The sequence below is a fragment of the Mobula birostris genome, chromosome 12, assembly GCF_030028105.1.
Source record: "Mobula birostris isolate sMobBir1 chromosome 12, sMobBir1.hap1, whole genome shotgun sequence".
In the NCBI taxonomy this organism is placed as follows: Eukaryota; Metazoa; Chordata; class Chondrichthyes; order Myliobatiformes; family Myliobatidae; genus Mobula; species Mobula birostris.
The window spans coordinates 79,919,959-79,946,948 of NC_092381.1; the positions used below are offsets into that span (position 1 = coordinate 79,919,959).

General features: G+C 39.3%; 1 protein-coding gene across 6 annotated transcripts in view; it reads right to left on the reverse strand.

The window, feature by feature from the left end:
* Window positions 1-26,990, reverse strand: part of ro60 (Ro60, Y RNA binding protein) — an 85,186-nt gene that overhangs the window by 18,037 nt on the left and 40,159 nt on the right. For 5 of the 6 annotated variants that reach the window (XR_011888051.1, XM_072274192.1, XM_072274194.1 and 2 more), the window contains 4 exons: window positions 21,832-21,969; window positions 21,625-21,744; window positions 3,387-3,500; window positions 2,165-2,311 (listed from right to left, as the gene is read on the reverse strand). Coding sequence is in view for 5 of the 6 variants with exons in the window: in XM_072274192.1 (XP_072130293.1) it covers window positions 2,165-2,311; window positions 3,387-3,500; window positions 21,625-21,744; window positions 21,832-21,969 (519 nt within the window). In the remaining variant the exon portion in view is untranslated. The remainder of the gene's footprint in view (window positions 1-2,164; window positions 2,312-3,386; window positions 3,501-21,624; window positions 21,745-21,831; window positions 21,970-26,990) is intronic. The other variant, XM_072274193.1, reaches the window with a different exon arrangement.

Genomic DNA, 26,990 nt, shown 5'->3' on the forward strand with positions numbered 1-26,990 from the left:
ACCTTGTGTTTCCCCCTCCCCTCACTCTACCTTCTAAATTTACCCATCTTTTTATCCCCAGTCCTGCTGAAGGGTCTCAGTCCCAAACGTTGACTGTACTCTTTTCCATAGATGCTGCCTGGCCTGCTGATTTCCTCCAGCATTTTGTGTATATTGAGTGAAAATGAAACAATTTCACTACTTCAACAAGTTAGAAACTATAACGAATTAAGGTATTGACAATCATCTTGAATGTTACAATGAAAAGGAAGATTTGGAGAAGACAATCGTCAAAAATAACCATTGTATAAAGGCATGCCGTTTTCTGCACTAGGTGCCTCCGCTGAATCAAAAGAACATGGCAGCATACAGTGGATGAACTTCTCCATCGATAACTACTAGGAACTAATAAAACTGTGTATAATACAGTAGTATTGGTAATGTTCTAATTTGTTCTGTATTTTTTTAAATACATATACTGGTATTCAGTTAAACAGTAGTTTGTCTTTTTTAACTATTTCCATGAAACTTCGGCTAATTGGAGCAGCTGCTTAATTGGGCCAAATGTATTGGTCCCAAAGTGTCCTAATTAACTGGAATCCACTGTATTTCAAACAAGCATAAGGTATTGCTGCAAGAATTATTATTTTATTAAGATTTATTATTTCTTAATCACAAGACAAATACAACTACAATTGGGCACATAGATGTTTTCACAAATGTCTTTTCAGAAACTTGCAAAACTGGATGCTTCAGACCATTTATTGCCTTATGCTTTTGAAGTAATAAGTATTCCAACAACTTTATTTTCCCAAAGGCAGGAAGTACTCCAGGAATGTCCTGCATTTGTTACTGATTAGCTCCTTAAACTCAAAGTCTTTGTCACCAACTACTACAGTTTCTCCTTGATACAGAGAGCAAGAACTTTTTCACAAATGCTAAATATAGTGGACTTCAAGGTTGTCCGTACATGGTGGATAATGGAGCTTTCAGAATGTCCATTACGCTTTGTCTAAGGAGAGCTATCGTTGAAGGGTTCGTCAGAGCTTTGTCACTGAAGTTTTGGAACACTGTATGCAAGAGGGTTGTGAACAGTTGGTAGCTGACTGTATTTAAGACAGAAGTGCAGGACAGGTAGCACTGTAATGTTTTACCTTAGCAACCTTCCTCCCCCATTCCAGCCCCCAAATACAAAACACTTGATTCAGTACCATTCATTGTTCCAATCCATGGAAATGGCTTCATTTGTGGGTATTTTGGAGGAGAAATCCAGTCCAGAGATTGGTGGGCAGACAGCATGACTTGAAGGTGCATAAGAGGAGGGGCAGAGATTCTGATAGTAGTTAAATGGGAAGTCAAAAATAATGGATGTAGCTAAAGGGAAATCAGAGACCATCGAAGAGGAGTTGGTTGAAAACTCTGGATGCTATGACATGGGCTTGATAATAAATACTGCAATTTGGATGAAGCCACATATATTTTTTTGAAAACTGAAAAACATTTTATTGTACAATGATTATACATCACCATCTCCTCTACCATTGTAGTTTACCCAGATACTGAGCTCCAAAGATTCCTTCTCTAAAGGCCTTTGGTCATATTGAGCTTAATAAACAATGTTTCTAGCTAATCTATGTTTGAAGATTATAACACGGAAGCAAAATCCAATTTTGTCCTACTGCCTAAGAGAATTGCTATTTGATGATTGATAAGCACAATTTCTCATCAGTCAAACAAAGTTCAAGCTAAGAAGCAGGGACCTTTGAAATTCTGCAAGGAAGAATTTAGACATAATAATAATGTAGGCTACAAGTGTTTCGGACTTCTAAAATTTTTCCTCAACTCCACCATGGATGGTTCCAAGTCCAGCTGCAAAAGAAGGGTTGAGTATGAGGCTAGCAACCCCATCCTGTAAAAACTCAGGGCTGCAGCAAAACCAATAGAAACCCCAAAGACCTCATACCTGAGAGAGAAAGATCTTTGTCAAGAAGACATAAGGTGGGCTACACTGAGAGGCAACTTGAAAGACTGGCCCAGGACAGAGGACTCTGGCGAGCTACTGTCAATGAATGGCCCAAGCCTCAGTAGGGGTGATGGGCTTAGTAAAAAATACTTAAGTAACATTTTCCTCGATCTAACTTTAACATCGTTGTACAAAGACATATTATTTTGAATTTTCTCTCACCTTTCTGTATTCTCTCAAAGCTTCTACAGGATGAATGTTTCTGTAATAGGTTTCATTATCAGTAAAGATAATGAACACATCTGCAACTGTTTGTGTCTTAATAGCCCATAACATGGGAAGTGCGCAGTCAGTGGAACCAAACGGAACCTATTGGAAGTGGTCAAAATAATCTGCAATGTTATATCAGTTTACTTTTATTACAATTTTCTTGAGGTAGCATTAGTAGGAATATTTGAAACAAGGATATTAATGAAATCAGAAGATAAAATTTATTAGTGGGAGAAAAACACTGTCCTGGATTTAAAGTTTAAAAATGGTAACTCAGGAATTTCATATGGAAATAAGAGAAACAACATGTGCCATGATTGCAAGGATTGCTGCAAAAACAGAATTCTTCATCCAGTTTTTGGCACGCAGCACACTCTCAAAAGTAGAGGCCATGTTGAGTTGAGTTAGTAAAAATAAGACATGAACAATTAAAATAGTAGAATTTCATCTCAAAAATAGTGGAAATTGCTACATAAACTAATATTTAACAATTTAACTTTAGGAAAGGGTTATTGTTGGTAACTAAGATATGTTCTTTACACAACTTCTGAAATAATCTTTTAAGCATTCAAGTCATTATTAATATATAAAATGTAAGTAGCAAAAAATTACTAAAAGGTACAGGTTAAGTGCCCCTTATCCGAAATTACAAAATCTGAAACGTCAGAAATCAAAAAATTTTTTAACGCTCTCATGACGTCACAAATGGAAAATTCCATAAGGCACTGGGAAGGTTCCCAGTTGATGCACAGATCTCTGTGCACCATAGACAGTTCTGAGAAGTAACCTCACATATGTAATGAACAAAAGTTAATGAAAAATAGAAAAACACTCCATAAAGCAAAAAATGAAGACCTCAATCGTGTGTTGAAAGAGTGGATTTGTGAAAGAGTGAATCTAACACGCTGAACAACTGCAGCAGTATGTTTGTGTAATGAACAAGTACAAGACAAAAACTGCTTACTGGTAGCACATAAATTCACAGTCGGAAATGACAGCAATCCCAAGTTATCTCATTATGTATTCCAAAATCCAGAAAACTTCCAGCCCAAACCATTTCGGATAAGGAGTACTCAACCTGCACTGATCCTTTTATGCATGTCCCAGTCAGCTCGGCGTAACTGATAACAGAAAAAAGACAAACTAAGAAAATTGATTAAAAAAATTATATTACCGCATGCATCACAGCTAATACTTTATCCAGTGCCATTTCTGAAGTGATGTGTAATGGAACAATTTCATCAGAAAAAGCAACAATTGTAGAGTTGGATTCTGTTTGTGTAACAACCTAGAAAAAGTAATCAATGTGTTAATGAACATTTCAATGAAATTACCAGAACAGATAGTTAAAAAAGCATTAAAAACAAATGTGAATCTGGCTGTCATAATTAGAGACTAATACCTAAAACCTAGGCAATTAGGGTAACTCTCACTGAGCTGGATTATTATGTTCAACTTTGGGTACAATAATTCTGGATGTAAAACCCTGGAGAGTTGGTAGAAAATTTAACATAACAAAAGAGATATTGGGATGATAGAATACAGGTATGGTGATGAACTGGTAAAGTACTGAAAGAAAGAAAAAGGGTTGAGGAACTTCAGTGATACGGATAGACTAGTAAAGTTGTGATTGTTCTTGTAACAGGAGAGATTGCACCTTGGACAGGTATAGAAATAACAATTTTGTAGCTTCTGTAATATTGATTGGCATCTCCTTAGTGCAAAAGGTTTGGATTGAAATGAATTGAATTGACTTTATATCTTACATCCTTCGTATACGTGAGCAGTAAAAATCTACATTACATCTCCGTCTAAATGTGCAATGTGTAATCATAGTAATTTATAATAAATAGAACAGTCAATATAACATAAAAATACACTCAAATCAGCACGAGTTAATCAGTCTGACGGCCTGGTGGAAGAAGCTGACCCGGAGCCTGTTGGTCCTATGGTACCGTTTCCTGGATGGTAGCTGCTGGAATAGATTGTGGTTGGGGTGACTCAGATCCCCAATGATCCTTCAGGCCCTTTTTACACACCTGTCTTTGTAAATGTCCTGAATCATGGGAAGTTTACAACTACAGATGCGCTGGACTGTCTGCACCACTCTGCAGAATCCTGTGATTAAGGGAGGTATAGTTCCCATACCAGGCAGTGGTGCAGCCAGTGAGGATGCTCTCAATTGTGCCCCTGTAGAAAGTTCTTAGGATTGGGGGGCCCATACCAAACTTCCTCAACCATCTGAGGTGAAAGAGGTGCTGTTGTGCCTTTTTCACCACACAGCTGGTGTGTACAGACCACATGAGGTCCTTGGTGTTGTGGACGCTGAGGAACTTACTGTTTACCTCCCAACCCTGGATCCACTGATGTCAATAGGGGTTAGTCCATCTCTATTCCTCCTGTAATCCACAACCAGCTCCTTTGTTTTTGTGACATTGAGGGAGAGGTGGTTTTCTTGACACAACATAAGCATCCTTCTTCTCCAGATGCATAAGGACGGTATGTAGAGCAGTGGCTGTTGCGTCGTCTGTCGATTGGTTGTGTCAGTAGGCGAATTGTAGGGGGTCCAGTTCGGGTGGTAGCATGCTGCAAATGTAGTCCTTGACCAGCCTCTCAAAGTATTTGCTTATTATTGAGGTGAGTGAGACCGGATGCCAGTCATTCAGGCATGTTACCTTGGTCTTTTCTGGTACAGGGACATTGGTGGATAATTTGAAGCAGGAGGACACTCTACACTGGGAGAAGGAAAGATTAAAAATGTCAGTAAACACACCTGCCAGTTGTGTTGCACACATCCTGAGTACTCGCCCTGGGACGTCGTCCAGTCCCGCAGCCTTGCGGCTGTCCACTCATTGGAAACGTCTGTGTAACTCAGCCACAGAGATGACTGGGTTGCAGGTTGTAGCACCAGCTTTCCTCAGAGGCTCAGAGTTAGCGACATCGAACCAAGCGTAAAAGCAATTAAACTCACCTGGGAGAGAGGCCGCAATGTTGGCGGCACCACTATGTTTGGCTTTGAAGTCTGTGATGGTATGCAGCCCTCGCCACAAATCACGTGTGCTACTCGTTGTGAATCTTGACTCAATCTTGTCCCTGTATTATTGTTTCGCAGCCTTGATAGCTTTGCACGGATTGTAGCTGCTTTTCTTGAGCTCCTGTTGACTGCCGGCGGCATAAGCTCTGTGTCACGTGGTAAGTGCTGCCCGCACAGAACTACTGATCCAGGCTTTCTGGTTCAGGAAGACCCTGAACGACTTCTGGGGACATCATTGCTGCACCTCTGAAAGAAGCATATGACTCCATCGGTGAAGTCGGAGACATCTTCATCATGGAAGATATCCCAGTCAACGTCATCGAAGCAGTCCTGCAGCATGGAGACTAACTGGTCAGACCAAGAGTGGCCAGTTTTAACTAAAGCCACCTCTTGTTTCAGCTCCTGCCTGTACATTGGCAAAAGCAGGATCGAAGAGTAATCTCATTTTCCAAAAGCTGGGTGAAGGACAGCTTCGTAAGAATTGCGGAAGGGAGTATAGCAGTGGTCAGGTGTGTTATCTCCCTCCACAAGTGCTCACCTGGATGTGCTGACAAAACTTCGGAGAGACTTTCGTCAGCGACACTCGATTAAAGTCACCGACAATGATGAAGGCAGCCTCTGGGTGTGCAGTCTCCAGCGTGTTGATGGTCTTGTACAGTTCCTTGAGAGCCAGGTCAGTATCAGCCTGCGGCAGAATGCACACTGCTGTGATGATAACAGCCGTGAACTTCCTGGGCAGCCAGTAGGGTCTGCACAGCAGCACCAGGTATTCCAGGTCCGGGGAACAAAAGGGTTTGAGGGCAAGCATATTCTGGAGGTCGCATCAAGCATTGTTGACTATGTAACATACGCCTCCTCCTGTACTCTTCCCAGAGAGGTTTTTTGACCTGTCCGCCCGGAACAGGGAGAACCCAGAGGGTTCAATCATGTGGGCTGGTATCTCCTCCGTCAGCCACGTCTCCACGAAGCACAAAATGTTACATTCGTTTGTTTCCCACTGGTAGGAGATTCTGGCTCTCAGTTCACACAGCTTGTTGTCCAGGTACTGAACGTTAGCCAGTGATGGGGTGGAATTTGTTAGGTGCATCCAAGAATGATTCCTGAGACAGTACGTTGAATAGCCGACTAAGAGAGAGGCCGTACTAGATACAGTACATGGCAATGAAATTGGACACATGACAAACCTCAGTGGGCAAGTATTTCAGAGACAGTGACCATAACTACCTGACCTTTAGCATAGACTGGGATAAGGAAAGCAGACAATATGCAAAAGTATTTAATTGGTGGAAGGCTAATTCTGACAATATTAGGCAGGAACTTGGGAACAGATTACTCAGGAAAATTTACACCAGAAATATAGAGGTTGTTAATGAACACTGGCATGGGATTCTGGATAAGAAGGCAAGGTGATGGACCCAAGGTAAAAAAGTGAGGTAGAATATTTACTCAAGAAGGAGGAAGCATTCTTAAGGTTAGGATGCAAAAATCAGAGAGGGATTTTTGGAGTTATAAGGAAGCCAAGAAGGATCTTAAGAAGGGATTTAGAGGAATGAGAGAGGACATGAGAAAGCCTTGGCAAGTAGGATTAAGGAAAACCCCAACACATTCTACATGTACGTGAAGAACATGACGAACCTCTCAGGGATAGAGGAAAAAAGCACCAGGAGGCAGGTGAGGTAGCAATGGTCTTGAATATTTGCTTCAGTAGTCAGCAGGGTTAAGGTTTTTTTTACAACTGCGAAGTCAGTATAAAACAGGTTAATGTGCTGGAGCATGTTGAGGTTAAGAAAGAAACAGTGTTGGTGCTTCTGAAAAACATTAGGTTAGGTAAGTCTCCAGGGTCAGATAATGCCCAGGTTACTAAGGGAAGCAAAGGAAGAGATTGCTGGGGTGTTGACAATGATCTATGTGTCTTCTCTGGCCGCAAGATTGGTATCAGAGGATTGGAGAACGGCAAATGTTGTTCCGCTGTTCAAGAAAGGTAATAGGGATAATCCTGGGAATAAAACAGACCAGTGAATCGTACGTCAGTGATGGGCAAACTAATGGAGAGGATTCTTAGGGACATGATTTATAAGCATTTGGAGAAGCATAACCTTATTAGGGATAGTCAGCATTGCTTTGTGAGAGACAGATCGTGCCTCATGAGCATAACTGAGTTTTTTTTAAGGTGCCAAAACAAATTAATGAAGGTAGAGCAGTTGATATGATGTATATGCATTTTAGTAAGGCATTTGACAAGGTTCTCAGAAAGTCATGAGGCCTGGGATCCATGGAAACTTGACCACACGGATTCTGAATCTGCTTTTCCCACAGAAAGCAGAGTGTACTAATGGATGGAGCGTATTCTACCTGGAGGTCAGTGACTAGTAGTGTTCCACAGGGATCTGTTCTGGGATCCGGGCTCCTTGTGATTTTTATAAATGACTTGGATGAGGAAGTAAAAAGATGCGTTACTAAGTTTGCAAATAACATGAAGATTGGAGGTGTTATGGATGGTGTTGAAAGTTGTCATAGGTGGCATTCTATCTGGATGCATACAACTTGGTATGTCGACTGCTCTGCAAGTGACCACAAGGAACTAAACTACAGAGTGTTGTGGACACAGCCCAGCACATCACAGAAATCAGCCATGGACTCTGTCTATATTTCTTGCTGCCTCTGTAAAGTACCCAGCATAATTATCTCATCTCCCCTCTCCCATCAGGCAGAAGTCTCAAACATATACCACCAGGCTCAAGAACAACTTCGATCCTACTGTTGGCAGACTCTTGAACAGACCTCTTGCATGATAAAATGGACTCTTAACTCATTATGATATTGCACTTTGTTTACCTGCACTTCACTTTCTTTGTAGCTTTTACACTTTAATCTGCATTGTTATTGTTTTAACCAGCTGCTGGCCTTCATTTGTCAGAGCAATGAGTTCAAGAAGTATGAGGTAATATTGCAGCTCTATAAAACTCTGGTTAGACCACACGAGTATTGTGTTCCCTTCTAGTTACTTCATTATAGGAAGGACATGGAAGATTTAGAGAGGGTGCAGAGGGAATTTACCAGGAGGCTGCCTAGATTAGAGAACAGGTCTTATAAGGGCAAGTGAACTAAGGCTTTTTTCTTTGGAGGGACAGGATGAGAGGTGACTTGAAAATGGTATAACAATAAAAGAGTCACATAAATTAGAAGCCAGAACCTTTTTTCCCAGGGCAGCAATGGCCAATACCAAAGGACATCCATTTAAGGTGAGCGAGGAAAGTTTAGGGGATATGTCAAGAGATAGGTTTTCTTTTAATATACACACAAAGAGTGGTAGTTGACTGCGATGCATTGCCAGTGTTGGTGGTAGAGACTGATACAATTGGGAAATTTAAAAGACTCTTAGATAGGTACATGGATCAAACAAAAATGGATGGTTATGGGCTTTGTAGAAGGGAAGGGTTAGATTAATCATGGAGTAGATTTATATAGCTCAGCACAACATTCTAGGTCGAAGGGTTCAATGTTGTAGGTTATGCAGGATCTGAGAGATATATTTACAAGAAGAGCATAGATAGAAGGAAACTTCCCATTGGCAGAATGCATCAAGAACAGGGACAGAATGAAGGAGATCGACTGAAGTGATACAAGGAAAACATTTTCTTAATGCACGAGTGGTTAGGATTTGTAATGCACTGCTGAGGATAATACTGGCAGCAGATTCAACTGTAGCAGTCAGAAGTAGCTATAAGTAAAGAACTTGCATGACTATAGGCTTATTTTAAGTGCTGTTAGGTGATTTTATTTTTTAAATAGTTTTGAAACTTCCCTGGATACTAGGGACATTCAGCAGCATTGAAGGAACATGACAGTTTTAACAATCAGTAGAGTTAAGGTGCATATTTGCCATCTGTCAAAGATTTCCAGAGAGATTTGGTGAGTGGGGCTTGTTCTGGCCTACTCATCCATTTCCATTATATCTTTTGAGGACCATGCACATCCGAGGAACCAGAACATTAATCAGCTTTGAGGTAACCCAGCCCACAGATCTGAATCAGTTAAATCAGGAACAAGAAGCAGTGAGTGCAGGAAACAAGATCCATTCAGAACAAATCCAGTCACTTGACAAATGAAGTTACTTCTAGCTCTCATGGTTAGTAATTGAACTGGAATTAGTATATAAAAATACTCCTACAAATGTTACAATACCATAGAAGTCACAAGTATAAATTAGTGCACATTTTGTTTTATGTTGCATTGTGGATCAATGGACACAAACCTAGTGCCCAATATTTTTAACAGGTCAATGCAATGGGGAGACATCAAAAATCTCTGAATGCCCAAAGTTATCTTGACCTATATATATTGTTGTATATAAAGGGAAATTATATTGTAAAACTTATATCAGTTATCTGGATTACAAGGAACTAAAGCTTAATTTAAGAACAGAAAAAAGGGAAAAAAAATCCCAAGTAAATTTTTGCATATATTGACAGCTACTATAGAAAAATAAATGCTCGTACTGATCCATGGTCTACAGTTCGCAATTATACATGAAAGAATGAGTATTTTAATGCAGACATTTCCTCTTCCATCTACAGATGGTAAAGGAAACAGCTATCTAAAACTTTAATATCAGATTTTAATCTCCAATAGAATAACTTCAGTCACATGTTAAAAACTTAAACTGGTTTCACGTAGATCCTGTTCTTCCATACAAACTCTTCAATTCACGTTCACAATCAGTCAATATTTCTTTCATCTCCAACAAGTTAATCTCTCATTGCCTCACGATTCCATTCTTCCAGCAGACCATCCTTTTCCTCTACAATTTCCTTCCACATGGACTCCGTAAAATACCCTCTATTTCACTTAAGATAGCACTTTTGAATCCCCAACCATTTCATCTTTGAATATTGGTTACCAATTTGCTCCCATTATCCCCATTAAGACCATCGCTTTCTCACAACTTAAGTTGATTTTCCCGGTATGCCTTTCATCAATACTTAAAATGTGAGGAATGCAGATCTGAACATTTCCAGAGGACAACTAGCTGAAACATTCAACCCAAATCAGAATGGCCCATATAATGCATACGTTCCATTTGCAGAGTTTGTTTACAGTGTACAGACCCTGGTGTTCAGTTTACAGTTACTATTTTATAGATAGATTTGCTAAGTTTGCCTACAGAAAAAAAATCTCAGGGTTGTATGGTGACATGTTTGTACTCTGATAATAAATTTTACTTTGAACTTTGCCTATAACTGCTCATTACTCCAGAATCATCATGGAAAGCAAAACTGGTCCATGTTGATCTCACCACATTCCTTTTTCTAAAATCACTTACCCTGCACCTTCACTTCTAACTCCAAGTGAGAGAGGATCATGGATTTTCTTTTGACATTAAGACCATGTTTTCAACTGTTTTCGCTGCATTTCTCCATTCCCCCGATAATGCCAAACTCCTTCAAAGGTGAAGGGTCTTCTTTCACAGTTCTGAACTAATATTCTAGCTTTGGCACTAATCCATCATTTATGTTCTTAACAAGATGATCTTATATTATTCACAACAGCCGCCACAAGTTTAATTCTATTCCCACAAGCGGTAGCTGAACAACTTGCCTTTCTGGATTCCATAATAACGGTTACCTTTCCTCATTAAGTTACCCTTTACCTTCAAATCTATGTTATCACTGTTTTCTTTAAAAACCTCACTGAACTTTCCATAGTTGAAAGGTCTAATCCTATATTTAACACCCTCTCCTTGTAAAAGGATCAAGTGCTTTCCCAGCGTACATAATGAATAAACTCTTCTCGGGCTGCCAGCCAGGTACAGGTATCAACTTTAACTGACATTTTGATGACAAACTCTGCCATCTTCACCAGGGATGATACCTTGGCATGTCTAATCTGGTGGTATATATACCTTCCGTAGTCCATCCCTCCTGACTGGTTAGTTCTCATCCAATCAGGATTCCGCTGTCCCATCTTGTTTAAAATCACATTCTAGTTCATACTTTGTTCATCCTTCATCTTTGTTAAAGCTCTTTTTCTCTAGTTTTATTTCATTGGCTTTCTTCACCAGGTGGTCCCAAAACCCACTGACATGGCACAGTAGTTTTTGCCAAAGTCAGACCTTGTGGTCATTGCGAATGCAATGTTCTGCTACTGCTAATTTCTCTGGGTAACTGAAACTGATATACCTCCTGTGCTCATTGTGGTGGGTTTCCACTGTGCACCCATCTGGTCGATATACACTGTTCCACATTCACAGGGAATCCTGTAAAGCACCATCGTAAATTGAATGTTTGGATGTATGCTGTTCAGACGGTTGTGGAACTGTTGGAATGTCTGAAGCCCATGAGGCCACACTATGAAGGTGTCATCAACAGATCTGAAACAGCATTTGGGGCGCAAGGGCGATGAAGTCATCGCCCTCTCCTCAAAGTCCTCAATGTAGAAATTAGCAATAGCTGGCGACAAGGGTCATTAGACAAGGCGACATGGCCACTCTGTCCGTCTGTTCAATTTCTGTCGATGGAGAAGAATAGTTGCTTACCGTTCCTGAACATTCTAATACCTTGGAAACCAGATGGTAGCTCAGACATGGCATCTATTGGAGACCTACTCACACGGACTTATACCTCAACAATAACAGCCACCATCATGCCGCCCAATGTAGAGCGGTTCTTTCTTCTTTGGTTAACCGTGTAAGAACTATTTCGGACCCAAAATCTTCATGAGGAAATAAGACATTCTTACAGAAACACCAAGAAACCTAACAACAAGGAGGAACTCGTCACTACTATCCATCTTCCCTAAATTACCACATCTTCTGGAAGGATTGCCATGATCCTGAAGAAATATCGGATTAATACCATCCACAAACCCATAAGGAAGCTCAAATCGCAACTTATACGGGTCAAAGATGACCTGGGACTTAGGACAGCTGGCATTTACAGGACTCCATGTGAATATAGAGCAGTGTATATCGGCCAGACAGGGTGCACAGTGGAAACCCACAACAAAGAGCACAGGAAATATATCCGTTTGAGTTACCTGGAGAAATTGACGGTAGCAGAACATTGCATTTGCAATTGAATTTGATGGCACAAAACTACTGAGTTTTTAGACCGCCTGCTGAACACACACACACAAACTGGACTAGACATACCAAGGCATCATCCCTGATGAAGATGGCAGAGTTTGTCATTGAAACATCAGTTTAAATTGATATCTGTACCCAGCTGGAAGCTCGAGATGAGTTTATTGACCCCTTTCCTTTCTAACATTCTTAACTATATAAACGGCCTATTGCCCTGTGCGAATTTTGTTTCTCAATAAGCTTTTATGAAGCATGGTGGGATTAAAAAAAAAACAGAAGTAGACAAGGAAGCAAACCATATGGCCCCTTTTGCCTGCTATGCCATTTTATAAGATGGATGATGATCTTCTAGCTCAGTGCTACTTGCAGAATCAGAACAAGGTTTAATATCACCGGCATATATTGTGAAATTTGTTAACTTAGTGGTAGCAGTACAATGCAATACATTATATATAGAAAAATAAGTAAATCATTTACAGTAAATATATGTATATTAGTTAAATTAAAAATAGTGCAAAACCAGAAACAATATAAAAAGTGAGGTGGTGTTCATGGGTTCAATGTCTATTTATGACATATATTAATCTCAATATCCTTCACTAATTTAATATCTAAAAATACTGACTCCCAATTTAAATATACATAACAACTGAGCCTCCACACCTTCTTCAATAAGAAGAAGTAAAGCAGCTATTGGAATGCTGTGAGCACAACAACTTGAGGCTCAATGTGGGCAAAACCAGAGATGATGGACTTTAGGAAGCTGCAGAGTGACCTCTCCTCAATGCACATACACAACTCTTCCATGGAGAAAGTTAAGAGCATCAAGTTTCTGGGAGTGCACATAATGAACGATCTCACCTGGTCCCTCAACACCACCTCTTTCGTCAATAAAGCCCAGCAGCCCTATTCCCAACCCACCCCCACCATTTTAAATTTTAACCAATTTTTTTTATAGGAGTAACAGTGAAACATGTCCTGACCAGTTGCATTACTGCTGAGTACAGGAATTGCAAGGCATCTTTTGTACAAGCCCCTACAAAAGACTGCAAGGACTCCTAAGGAGATCATTGGAGTCTCTATCACAGCCATTAGAGATATTTATCAGGATCACTGCATACCCAAGGCCCTTAGCATTGTCAATGATTTCTCCCATCCATCCAACAGTCTCTTTAACCCCCTACCATCAGACAAGAGATACTGTAGCATTAGGACAAGAACTGTTAGGGTGGGAAACAGCTTCTTCCTCCAGGCTGTAAGACAATTAAACTCCCTGCCACCACTCAGGTCTCATCATGTATGAAGCGCTAGTAGCATTATACTGTTTACTTTCTAACTTGTAGATGCAACTTATTATTTGATAACTTATTTGTAGCAATATTACTTTATGTGTTGCATGTGTGAGTTATATGTACCTTGTTGTGCACCTTGGTATATCTGGCAGTATTAAGGTGTTCGGTTGAATGACAATAAACTTGAAGAAGCAATTCCAAAAACTTACTATGCTCCAGGGTAGATGAGCCCCAAAAGAAATTTATGTGCTTGAACAAGATAAATCTTCCACTCTTTTAGTTTGGTTAGTTTCTCAAAAGGTAAAAACCTTGACACTTCCTTCCTCTCCCCGATCCCAAAAATCAATCTGATGGACAAATATCCCTCACAAGCATTTATTTATTTCAATGGGAGACCTGTACCAGACACAACATACCAGGTACAATCCCTTGAGGGCTACATATAATTCCAGGAAAATACATTGAATCTTGCAATCAAAACTTTTTACAATAAAATTAACATAACGAATTCCCTGTTATGGGGATGCTGTTGAGCCATGAGCAAGTAGGACGCACCCTCCTGCAGCTCCGGCAGATTTGATATTAAAACTTCATTTACACAAAGTCAATTTGAGGTTTAGGGTGGCAGACAAAGGGGAGGTGCTCCTCAATACATACCAGAAGGAGAAAGAGTGAAGGAGTGCGTTACAAAATGCCGAGAAGAGGAACGGCTAAGGCAGAGACGAACAAAGAAACAGGCCCAACTGACATCTCGGAGCTCACGAGTGAGGGCCACATGGAGCCAGGTGCACAGAGTATGGACAACAATGTGGTATCGGTGGCTATAGAGTCGCTACATGCAGAGCTAATGACAATGAAGTCAGACATCTGTAAGAAAACTGAAGAAAAAGTTGCAGAGGTAGAGGTCGCTCTGAAAAGTGAAATTGCTTTGTTGAAAGCGGAAAATGACACTGCGAATAGCACATTGAAAGCCCATTTGAATACACAAGATCAAACTCTGAGAGAGATAGCAGAGTCGGCTAACAGAGCTTCAGACATTGTTCTGGAGCTGGAGAGCAAGGTGAAATGACCTTGTGGGCAAGTTGAACAACTTTCTGAAAAATGCCTGGATTTAGAGGGACGTAAAAAAACAACAGAATCTGAGAATCGCAGGCCTACGAGAGGGGCAGGAAAATGGGCAGAAGACAAGAGAATTCGCGGCACAGATGCTGAAAGCAGCTCTAAACCTGGAAGAAGCTCCGGTGATAGACTGAGCACATAGAACACTTCGTAAGCGCCCGGGGGACGACAAGCCACTGCGACACCTGATCATGAGGATCCGTTATTGCCATGTATTTGAAGATATAATGCGGAAAGCGATAGGTACCAAGAATCTACAATATCAAGGACAAAGGATTCAGATCTTCAGAGACCTTCCATCCACGGTGGCTAAACGACATGCAGCTTTCACACCGGTCAGGAGGTTGCTGCAGGATAGACCCAGAGTCAAGTTTGGCCTCCTCTATTCCGCGAAGCTACAAGTGACAATTAATGGAACCAAGGCGGTGTTTACAGATCCAGAAGAGGCTAATAACTGAATGTCATTTGGGAAATGCTGAGAAGTGACTGTGCACAGTGAGAAGAAACCCCTTACAGAATCAAGATCCCCCAAGTAAAACTCGCGGTAGGAAATTGTGAACATTTCGAACATTAATGAGGCCTTGCCTCTAATCCCTGTAGAAAACAAGACTCTTTGAGTTGTATTTTGATTGCACTATGTTGGATTAAGGCCCTGTGAGTGCACAGATAGTAATAAGAGTTGGTCTAAACTGGTGCTGTATGAGGAGTATGTTGTTAATGGTGCTAGACTTTCTGGTGCTAGAGTAAATATGGCTTTGAGAATCACACTTACTTTAACATCTCGATAACCTCTGTTTGCTAGTTTTTCTCGTTTTTTTTTCATTCCGATGCCAGATTTGGCTTTGTGACCATCTGTATAACTGGGGAGCTACTAAATTGGTTCAGAGAAGTGTTAGAGATCAGTAAGTTATTCCTAGCGTTTTGACTAGGTGTATTTGTGTATGGTGATATGGATTTTTTTGTTGGTTATTTCAAGCTTTCAAGGGTGATGGGGGTTGTGGGGGGAGGAAGGGACAGAGGTAAGGGAGTGCTGTTTAGCATCCATTCATTTCTAATGATCGATAGATTTACAAGGTCCAGAACAGATCAAAAACATTATCATACAGATGTTAAATACTGAGATGGTAGGAGGTCAGGGGACAAGAAGTCGCATTACTTTTTATTCCTGGAATGTAAATGGGATTAATAAACTGGTGAAAAGGGGTAAAGTGCTGCCTCACCTAAAATTGCTACAGGCCGATGTGATCTTCTTGCAGGAAACACGTTTGAAGAATGAAGCTCACTGTAAAATTAGGGGCAAGTGGATAGGCCAAATATATTCCGCAAAGTTTCCAATGAAATCTAGGGGTGTGGCAATAATCATTCGCAGAAACATTCCATTTTGTCACCTAACAACAATAGCGGACAAGGATGGGAGATATGTTATAGTTACTGGGGAAATACAATCTATGCCAGTTACCTTACTGAATATCTACAGACCAAACTGGGATGACCCGGAATTTTTTAGGAAAGTTCTAGGATTGATACCAGAGGCCTCCAGCACTAACCTGATTATTGGAGGGGATTTTACTTTTGTTCTGGATGCATACTTAGACAGATCTTCCAATCAGGGGGAATTACCATCAAAGGCAAGTAACCTGCTAAAAACATATATAGACAATATGAATCTGTGTGAGATATGGAGACTATTCAACCCAACAGGGAGAGTATTCATTCCACTCTAGAGTTCATAATGTATATACTAGGGTTGACTATTTCCTCCTTGATGGCAAAATACTGCCACAAGTCGATAACGTAAGATATCATAATATTGTCATCTCAGACCACAGCCCTGTTACTTTTTCACTGGAGCTGGGTGAATCGACGCAAATACATAGAAATTGGAGGTTTAATCCTCAGCTATTAACAAACCCAAAATTTTGTGAGTATTTAGAATTGCAAATTTTATTGTTTTTTTGAGACAAATGATAATAGTGAAACACTCCCAGGACTACTATGGGAAACATTTAAGGCTTATGTTAGAGGATGTATAATTTCTTTTCAGTCTTCCCTAAAGAAACGTAGTAGAGCAGAACAAATAGAAGTAGAAGAACAAATACGTAAACTAGACACGGAGAATACGTGACAACCATCCGCAGAAAAATACAACAGAATTTCAGCATTAAAATACAAACTGAACTAAATACTCTCAGAAAGGGTGTGCAGAGCCTTTATGTTTACAAAACAGAATTTCTTTGAATCTGGTGACAAACTGCACAAATTGCTGGCAAGACAGCTATGCAAATTGGAAAGTGATCGGGCCATTCATAAAATTAAGTCAGACTCGGGTGCTCTGTTGATGTCACACAAAGATATTAATCAAAGATTCCATAAGTATTATGAAAAATTATATGCATCTCAATCTGATGTACCGACGGGGAGCGTGCACACATTTCTGGACACTTGTAGGCTACCTTCACTCAATCTGACACAGTGTCAGGCTTTGGAAGCAGAGATTACAATTGATGAAATAGTACGAATAATAAGATCCCTGAAAAATGGCAAGAGTCCAGGTTCGGATGGAATAGGTAATGAGTTTTATAAGAAGTTTAGTGACTTATTAGCACCTTATATGGTACAGTCGTTTGAAACTGGCAGGCTACCCCAAACCCTGAACCAGGCCATTATCACGCTTATTCCAAAGAAAGACAAAGACCCAGAGGAGGTAGGATCTTATAGGCCGATTTCACTGCTAAATTCGGATCAGAAAATTTTGGTTAAAACGCTGGCAAGGAGACTCAGTCAGCAGATAAATAAATTGGTACACTCAGATCAAACAGGGTTTATCCCTAAAAGGAATTCTTTCGATAACATCAGGCACCTTCTTAATATAATGCATTCCCCAAGACATCCTAAGTTAAAATGCTGAGAAAGCATTCGACCAAGTAGAATGGCAATACCTCCACGAGGTTTTGAAAAAATTTGGAATGGGAGACAAAGTTATAACTTGGATTAGGCTACTGTACAGTAACCCTAGTGCTAAAATACTAACTAATCAGACCCTCTCGGAACCATTCTGTTTGCATTAGACAGGGCTGTGCATTAAGTCCCTTATTGTTTGCCTTAGCCCTGGAACCACTGGTGGAGACTATACCTTCTCACCCCGAAATTTATGGGTACAATACAGAATATACTATCAACAAAATTTCCCTTTATGTGGATGATGATTTGTTGTTTGTAACGAAACCATGTATTACTATTCCAGTTTTGCTGGAAATAGTCAATTTAATTGGCACTTCCTCAGGGTATCGATTAATTGGGGGAAAAGTGAATTATTTCTGGTCCGAGTACAAGAACAGGAGGGGCTTAAATAATTTCTATCCAAAATAACTCTTGAGAAGTTTACTTACGTTGGAATTGCAATAATCAAAAAGTATAGTTCTCCACTTGAAGCAAATTTTATCCCTCTCATTGAAAAGATTAAAAAGAAAATAGAATTTTGGAAGACACTCCCAATTTCTTTAGTGGTAGAGTAAATGCAGTCAAGATGATCTTTCTTCCCCAACGGCTCTATCTATTTCAGAACCTGCCCCTCTATCTTACCAAAACCTTTTTTAAAGGATTAGATTTGATAATTCTACCTTTTATGTGGAATTATAAAGCCCATCAAATTAAGAAAGAACACCTCTGCAAGAATAAGACTAGTGGGGGGCTGGCACTACCCAACTTTACTTTTTATGACTGGGCTGCTAATGTTAGCCATATAGCATACTGGATAGATGAGACAGTTGTACTTCCCAGATGGTTGGAGATGGAGCGTGAGGATTCTTTTCTTTATTAATCTTTTTGTTGATTTAAAAGGAACATAAATACAATCAAGAGGAGAATTATCTCAAATATGTATATCAAAAACAATACAAACCAAGATTACACATTGTCAAAATCATACATATTGTTAAGCTAGTATAAAATATATAATTAAAAAAATTAAAACAGCAATTCTCCTCTCATCAGTCCATGAAGAGGAAAGAAAAAACATTGAGTTTTAAGTGGACAGAAAAAAAACTCATTACACTATATTAAAAAAAAAACAAAAAAAAGAGACTGCGCAGTCCATTTTGAGGATACGACCAAAAAAAAGAAAGGAAGACTTTCTGATCAAATCTAAAACTTCGAAAAAAAAGATTGGAAGAGTAGTAAATCAAATTAAATGAAAATATTGGATAAAAGGCTGCCAGATTTGCTCAAATTTAAAGGATGTATCAAATATCCGACTTCTTATTTTCTCTAAACTTACACAGGACATAATGGAGGAGAGCCAAAAAAAGGGAGCGTGAGGATTGCCTACCATATTCCATAGGGGCAATCATTATGTCCCCTATTCGGTTAAATAAAGCCTGTTATAGAGACAATCCCATTATCCATAGCACCATACAGATGTGGAGACAAATGGGGAAGCATTTGAAACTCAGAACATTATCTTTTCTTGTACCTATATTAGAGAACCCTTCTTTTATCCCCTCATGTATAGATGGGGCCTTTGATGCATGGCGAGAATTAGGGATATGCAGCATTGGAGACTTATACATACAAGGGATATTTGCATCATTTCGGCAGCTCCAGGACAAATTCGGATTGCAAGAGAGTTATTTTTTCAGGTATCTCCAGTTAAGACACTATATAAGATCACATCTTTCTGGTTTTGAGACGGCAGAACCTGATAAATTAGATAATCATTTAAGATCATGTTTAGGGATAGAACACATCATCGCCTATCTGTATGATGCCACACAAAACAAGTGTTATACAACAATGGATAATATTAAAAAAGAGTAGGAAAAGGAGTTGGGTACAGAGTTAGAGTAGGTTATATGGAATGAGGCTTTAGAGTATATTAACTCCTGTTCCATCAATGCCAGGCATTGTTCAATACAATTTAAAATCCTACATAGACTACATTACTCAAAAGTAAGGATTCATAAAACGTTCCCAGAGGTGTCCCCAATGTGTGAGAAATGCAAGTCCTCGAAGGCAAATTTGTTACATAGTTATGCTTTATGTCCCAGGACACAAGAGTATTGGAAGCAAATATTTGAGGTCCTATCGAAGGTACTGAAGGTTCAGATTAATACCAGATCCCATTTTAATAATTTTTGGAACTTATGCGAGGTCAAATAAATTCCAGGCTACCCAGCAACAACTCCTGACCTATGGCATACTTAATGGAAAGAAACTCATACTGATGTCCTGGAAAAAGGAGGAAACTCCATCACTCAGACAATGGCTGGCTGCATTAATGGATACTCTGCATCTAGAGAGGATAAGATACGTTATCAAGGACACACTCAAGGAACTTGAAAAAATCTGGCAACCATTACTGTTGTACTTAGAAGAGACCGACAGCTGAACTAAGGCGGGGGGGGGGGTGGGGGGGCGGTAGGACCTAAACAGCACATACGGGACAGGTGAGGGGAAGGTAGGGCTGGGAAGGGGAAAGGAGACGGGGTGGTAGGGTTTCCTTTGCTTTTTACTTGTTTACTATACATACATTCATTTGACTTTCATTATGTTGTTATAAGAAAGAAAAGAAAAAAGAAGCATTGTACTTTAGGACATTGCCGGTTGTGATTAAGCTGATGTTGCTTCACAATAAAAACATTTGAAAACGAGTTCCCTGGGCCGGCTGGTGGCGCAACGACATCAGCGCCGGACCTGGGAGCGGAGGTTCCCGGGTTCAAATCCAGTCGAATCTGCTCCCGAGTACGCTTTCCATCCGTGCCGGGTTGAGTGTCAAGATCGCGACTCAACCTCGTAAAATAAAGGGAAAAATACTGCGAAAATGTCTGTGTGAGGAGTGGCGTGCCACACAGTCTCTCTCTCTCGCGCCTTATAAAAAAGCCATGAAAAAGACATCATCATGGACGTACGCACAGATAGACACACAGAGACTCACATGCATGCAGGCACATGCAAAAAAAAAGAAAACAAATTCCCTGTTATACCTGAAGATTAATTTTCAGCAATTTGTGTTAATAGGTGTCAACAGGTAAGAACACAGACACTTTCAATCTCACACCATTTAAAAAATACCTTTCTGTCTTCTTATCACATTAGCTTCAATTCAAAGGGTTTAATTCTGAGGACATAATGCACAAATTCAACCTGTTTTCTCTGAAACTTGGATGATTTAAGGAGTGATTCGATTGATAGGAAAACAATAATGTGGACTGAAAGTAATTCCATTGGAAGCGAATATAATTTAAAAATTAGAATTGGGCTTTCAAGAATAGAGGATTGAAACTCTTCTGTTGCTGCTGGCCAGGACAAATCAGCAGCTAGCACCATTGCTTTGTCATTGATTGCAAAGACCAGTCAATGCTTCAGCCCAATCCCTCTCTCAAATTTGGAAGACAGATATCAGGAGGACAGTACTACACATTTCCTGGAAGCAGATACTGCTTAAGATTTGTGGACCACCACTTCTCATGTGTGCCTAATCTCTTCAGTTTCTCCTGATTTATGGGATGGACAAATGTTTCCTAAGATGAGCTAAGGAAATATCAAGAGAAAGCAATGACTGAGCAGCACCATGTAGCTGGCTAAATGACAGAAATTTAAGAGAATGGATCTGCCTATGTCAAGGCCACTATTTCTATTTTCCTCAAACCATATTAAAAATAAAGAAAATAGAAGTAGGATTATCTCTTCCAAAACAGACTGTAAATTATAAAGTTAGGAATTACGTAGGAATTCTTACTGCTAGGTATTTTGAACAATACTTTAAACTTTATTCCAATGCGGGAGAAAGTAAGAGTTACTGTAAAAGTTTATAGAGAAAAAACTCCATAAACATGAACAAAAATTTATAAATCACAAAAACAAGATTTCGTCTGTGAAACACTCTTACCATTGACATAACTGCTGCAACACTGTAGGCACAAAGAGCTCTGCATCCTAGAACCTGGCTACGCATTGAAGAGCTTACATCCAAAGCCAATACAAAGTGCTTCCCTGTTGGCTCTATATTCTGTAAAAACCAACAAAATAATTCAATAATTACTATTTCACAAAATATGATTGTCTTGAGAGTTGGGATATGACAATTTATCATTACCTTAAAAGATTTATAAAATGCCTGATTTAGTGCCACCAAAATATCTGAATTGGGGATCCACTTTAATTTTCCCCGGTTTCCTTTTCCTGTTTTGTATGTTTCAAGAGCCACCAAAATGTGAAATGGATGAATTTGAGCCTGGAAGTCAAAGGACAATAGATTATTGACAAGAATATGTCCTTGAAAGAGTTCAGAACTCCACTGTGAAGTTTTTCTCTGTCCAACATTTTTCTCAAATCTCTTGTAATTTTTTCTGGATTGAATACCACTCATATTCAGGTATGGTTTTCGAGTTGTACCGTTCCCAATATTTCACTCCAGGGATCAGTGTTCATACTGTATATACATTTCAACAATCAGGATCAATGGAATATTTGACTGTAGACTACCACAAATGAACTATGATATGACTCTGGTCTAATTTTCATGCAGTATAAGATTCTCATCCCCTGGCTACATTAGCTAATGTGTCAATAGAAAATGAGGTTCTGTTTCTTCACCTAACTTTGGACACATTGTTGGAATAGTGTAGAAGGCTGAAGACACATGCCAGTGTGGAAATAGATGGAGAATTACAATGATTGATGCTTAGAGCCCCAGAACTGACCAGTTCTGATGCAGATCATTGAGTCAGAGTAATATAGCTTGGAAACAGTACCTTCAGCCCAACTAGTCCATGCTGACAACAACATCCTTCCTGATAGTCCCAGTTGGCCACGTTCAGCACGTAGCTCTCCAAGCCCCTCCCCTCGATGTAACTATCCTCTTAAATGTTGCAATTGTACCCATATCAACCACTTCCTTTGACAGCTCGTTGTGTATACTTAATACCCTCTGTGTAAAGAAGTTAACTCACAGATCTCTTTTAAATTGCTCCCCTTTTATTTCAGAACCCTCTAGTTTTGGTCTCCCCAGTGAGTCTTACTTCAGTGGTTGTTAAGTTGATGGAGAAGATCCTGAGAGGCAGGATTCATGAACATTTAGAGGCATAATATGATTAGGAATAGTCAGCATGGCTTTGTCGAAGGCAGGTCATGCCTTACGAGTCTGATTGAACTTTTTCAGGATGTGACTAAACACATTGATGAAGGTAGAGCAGTAGATGCAGTGTATATGGAGTTCAGCAAGACATTTGATAAGGTACCCCATGCAAGGCTTATTGAGAAAGTAAGGAGGCATGGGATCCAAGGGGACCTTGTTCTGTTGATCCAGAATTGGCTTGACAAAAAGAAGGCAAAGAGTGGTTGTAGACAAGTCATAGTCTGCATGGAGGTTGGTGACCAGTGGTGTGCCTCAGGGATCTGTTCTGGGACCCCTTCTCTTTGTGATTTTTATAAGTGACCTGGATGAGGAAGTGAAGGGATGGGTTAGTAAATTTGCTGATGACACAAAGGTTGGGGCTGTTGTGGATAGTGTGGAGGGCTGTCAGAGGTTACAGCAGGACATTGATGGGATGCAAAACTGGACTGAGAAGTGGCAGATGGAGTTCAACCCAGATAAGTGTGAGGTGGTTCATTTTGGTAGGTCAAATATGATAACAGAATATAGTATTAAAGGTAAGACACTTGGCAGTGTGGAGACTCAGAGAGGGATCTTGGGGTCCAAGTCTATAGGACACTCAAAGCTGTTGCACAATTCGACTGTCTGGTTAAGAAGGCATACGGTGCATTGGCCTTCATTAACCATGGGATCGAGTTCAAGAGCCAAGAGGTAATGTTACAGCTATATAGTACCCTGCTCAGACCCCACTTAGAGTACTGTGCTCAGTCCTGGTCATCTCACTACAGGAAGGATGTGGAAACCATAGAAAGGGTACAGAGGAGATTTACAAGGATGTTGCCTGGATTGGGGAGCATGCCTTATGAGAATAGGTTGAGTGAACTTGGCCTTTTCTCCTTGGAGTGACAGAGGGCGAGAGGTGACCTGATAGAGGTGTATAAGATGATGAGAGGCATTGATTGTGTGGATAGTCAGAGGCTTTTTCCCCAGGGCTGAAATTGCTAACACGAGAGGGCACAGTTTTAAGGGGCATGGAAGTAGGTACAGAAGGGATGTCAAGGGTGTTTTTTATACAAAGGGTGGTGAGTGTGTGGAATGGGCTGCCAGTGACAATGGTGGAGGCGGATACAATAGGGTCTTTTAAGGGACTCCTGGATAGGTACACGGAGCTTAGAAAAATAGGGGGCGGTAACCCTAGGTAATTTCTAAATTAAGCACATTTCGGCACTGCATTGTGGGCCGAAAGGCCTGTATTGTGCTGTAGGTTTTCTATGTTTCCCCAACTCATCCATGACCATCTACCTCATCCATACCCCTCATGATTTTAAAAGCTTCTGTTGAGGTTACCTTGCATTCTCCTATTCTCCAAGGAATAAAGATCGAGTGCGGACAATCTTGCCCTATAACCAGGGCCTCACAGGTCTCAGATTTCATCTATGCACATTCAAATAGCTTTTCTCTTTCCACAAATGATACCTGATCTGCTGAGTATTTTGAGGGTCATCTTATTTCATATTGGTAACAATTGCTTATTCTGCACTCAGAAGTCGTTGTTGTTTTCTCCCCCTCCCTCTAAATGATTTCTCTATCATCTCTTACTTACACTTTTCCATTCAGATCCCTTTTTTAAATGGCATTGAAAGCAATTATGTTATCAAGAGAATCTTGTTCTTGTTCTTCAGACCATCAAACCCCATTCTTCCCCCATTCTTTTCCCTTCTCTGCAACATAAAATACACTCATTCTCTCACTTTTCAAGTTCTTATAAACAATCATTGACCTGAAGCATTAATTCTGTATCTCTCTCTCCATATATATGAATAGTCTTTCATTGATTCTGTTATGGTTATGATTTATTGAGTATGCCCAAAAGAAAATTAATCTCAGGGTTGTACATAATGACCTATATGTGCTTTGATAATAAATTTACTTTTAACTTTACTCTTTCTGACCCACTTACTATACCTAATGTTTTCATACTTTATTTAAATTTTTAAGGAACATTGATAGTAAGGAACATTGAATATTAAATGATCACCTTGCTGGCTTTGTGGATGGAACAATTACCTAACATGGTATGGAGTTATAGAGATCAGATTAAATATATCCATGTTTGATATAGATTTGGGTAATATTCTGACAGCTACTTATATGGCTGCAGGCTTGTGGATGCCAAGCAAATGTGAGGTTAATCTCTTTCTTTATTAATCTTTTTATTGATTTAAAAGGAACATAAATACAAGAGGAGAATTATCTCAAATATATATATCAATAACAATACAATTAGAGATTGAAATAGATTATCAAAATCATACATAGTATAAGTATTATAATGTTAGTATATAATATATAATAAAAAAGAAAACAGCAATTGTCCTCTTATCAGTTCATGAAGAGGAAAGAAAAAAAACTTTGAATTTTAAATTAAGGAAAAAAGACCCCCACTACACTATACAAAAAAAAGGGGACTGGGCAGTCCATTCTGAGGATACAACCAAAAAAAAGACTTTCTGATCAAATCTAAAACTTTGAAAAAAATAAATTTTAAGAGTAATAAATCAAATTAAATGAAAATATTGAATAAAAGGTCACCAGATTTGCTTAAATTTAACGGATGTATCAGATGTCCGACTTCTTATTTTCTCTAAACTTAAACAGGACATAATGGAGGAAAGCCAATAAAAGGCAGTAGGTGGATTACAATCCTTCCACTTCAGTAAAATGGCTCTCCTAGCCAATAAAGTTGAAAAGCTATCATATGTTGAGCAGAAACAGGAATATTTCCTGGTTTCGATGGGGTAATCCCAAATATTGCTGTAAGTAAATTAGGTTGTAGGTCCAGATCCAAGACTTATGATAATGTTTTAAAATCATCTCTCCAAAAATTGTCTAGCTTTATATAAGACCAAAATATACGAGTTAAAATGGCCACCTCACTATTACATCTGTCACAATAGGATTGATGTTGGCAAAAATACATGCTAGTTTATCCTTTGACATATGAGCTCAATGCACTACCTTGAAATGTATCAAGGAATGACAGGCACAAATAGATGAGTTATGAACCAAATGAAGAATTTTACTCCATTGATTATCTGAAAATGACTCTTGAACTTCCAATTCCCAAGCATGTTTAATTTTATCGCTAGATATCACTCGTAAATTCAATATCCGTTGATAAATTATAGCTATCAACCCTTTTTGAAGTGGTTTAAGCTGAAGAAGAGCATCTGTCACATTAGGTGGATAAGCAGAAAGGTAATTTGGCAACAAACCACGTAAAAAATTCCTAATTTGTAAATATCTAAAGAAATGTACATTAGGTAAACCATATTTATCCACTAACTGAGAAAAAGACATTAAACTATCCCGTAAAAACAAATCTGAAAAGGTTGTTATTCCCTTGGTTTTCCAAATTAAAAGGGTCTTATCCAAAATTGATGGTTTAAAAAAAAAATTAAAATGGATATTACTAGAAAGAACAAAGTTATTTAACTCAAAAAATCGACAAAACTGAAACCAGTGAGATTAATCTCAGTTGTGTTGCTTATTGTGGCCATGTCAATTTGCAGACATTCACTCTGTATGTTCAGGTATAAGGATCTTCCAGACAAAGCTAACAAGAGAGATGACAGGGCAAACAAAATGTATTCTAAGTGGAGTCACTGCCCTCAGGGAGGGATTGTGGGAAGAGGGGGAAAATACTCAAAAAGCATTTTAAAAAATAACAATAGTATACAAAGAAATATAGTACCAATTTCCCTTGAAGAAAAATAATATGTTATTTAAAATTTAATTTTCCTCATGGCTGCAGCAGGGGGAAGTATTAAAATTATATTAAGTTTCCCCAGGTTAAAGAATGTAAATGAAATGAATGAATAAATTCATAACAGTTTTTGCTCTTGATTCCAGCTTGAGATCTTTGCTGATATTATATTAATAAGATCAAGTTTATGTGCATTTATCCCATAGCTGACTCCTTTGATTAGTGCCTTATTGAATCAATGAAAAATAACCTTTTGCTGGAAGATTTGAGCATTGACTGCACGAGTAACAGAACCTCAAAAAGTATTCAATACCTTCAACAGAAACAGGCAAAAAGCACTTTTGCTAAAACATTAACTCAATTCTAATTGAGCACTGAAATACAAGTACTTGTA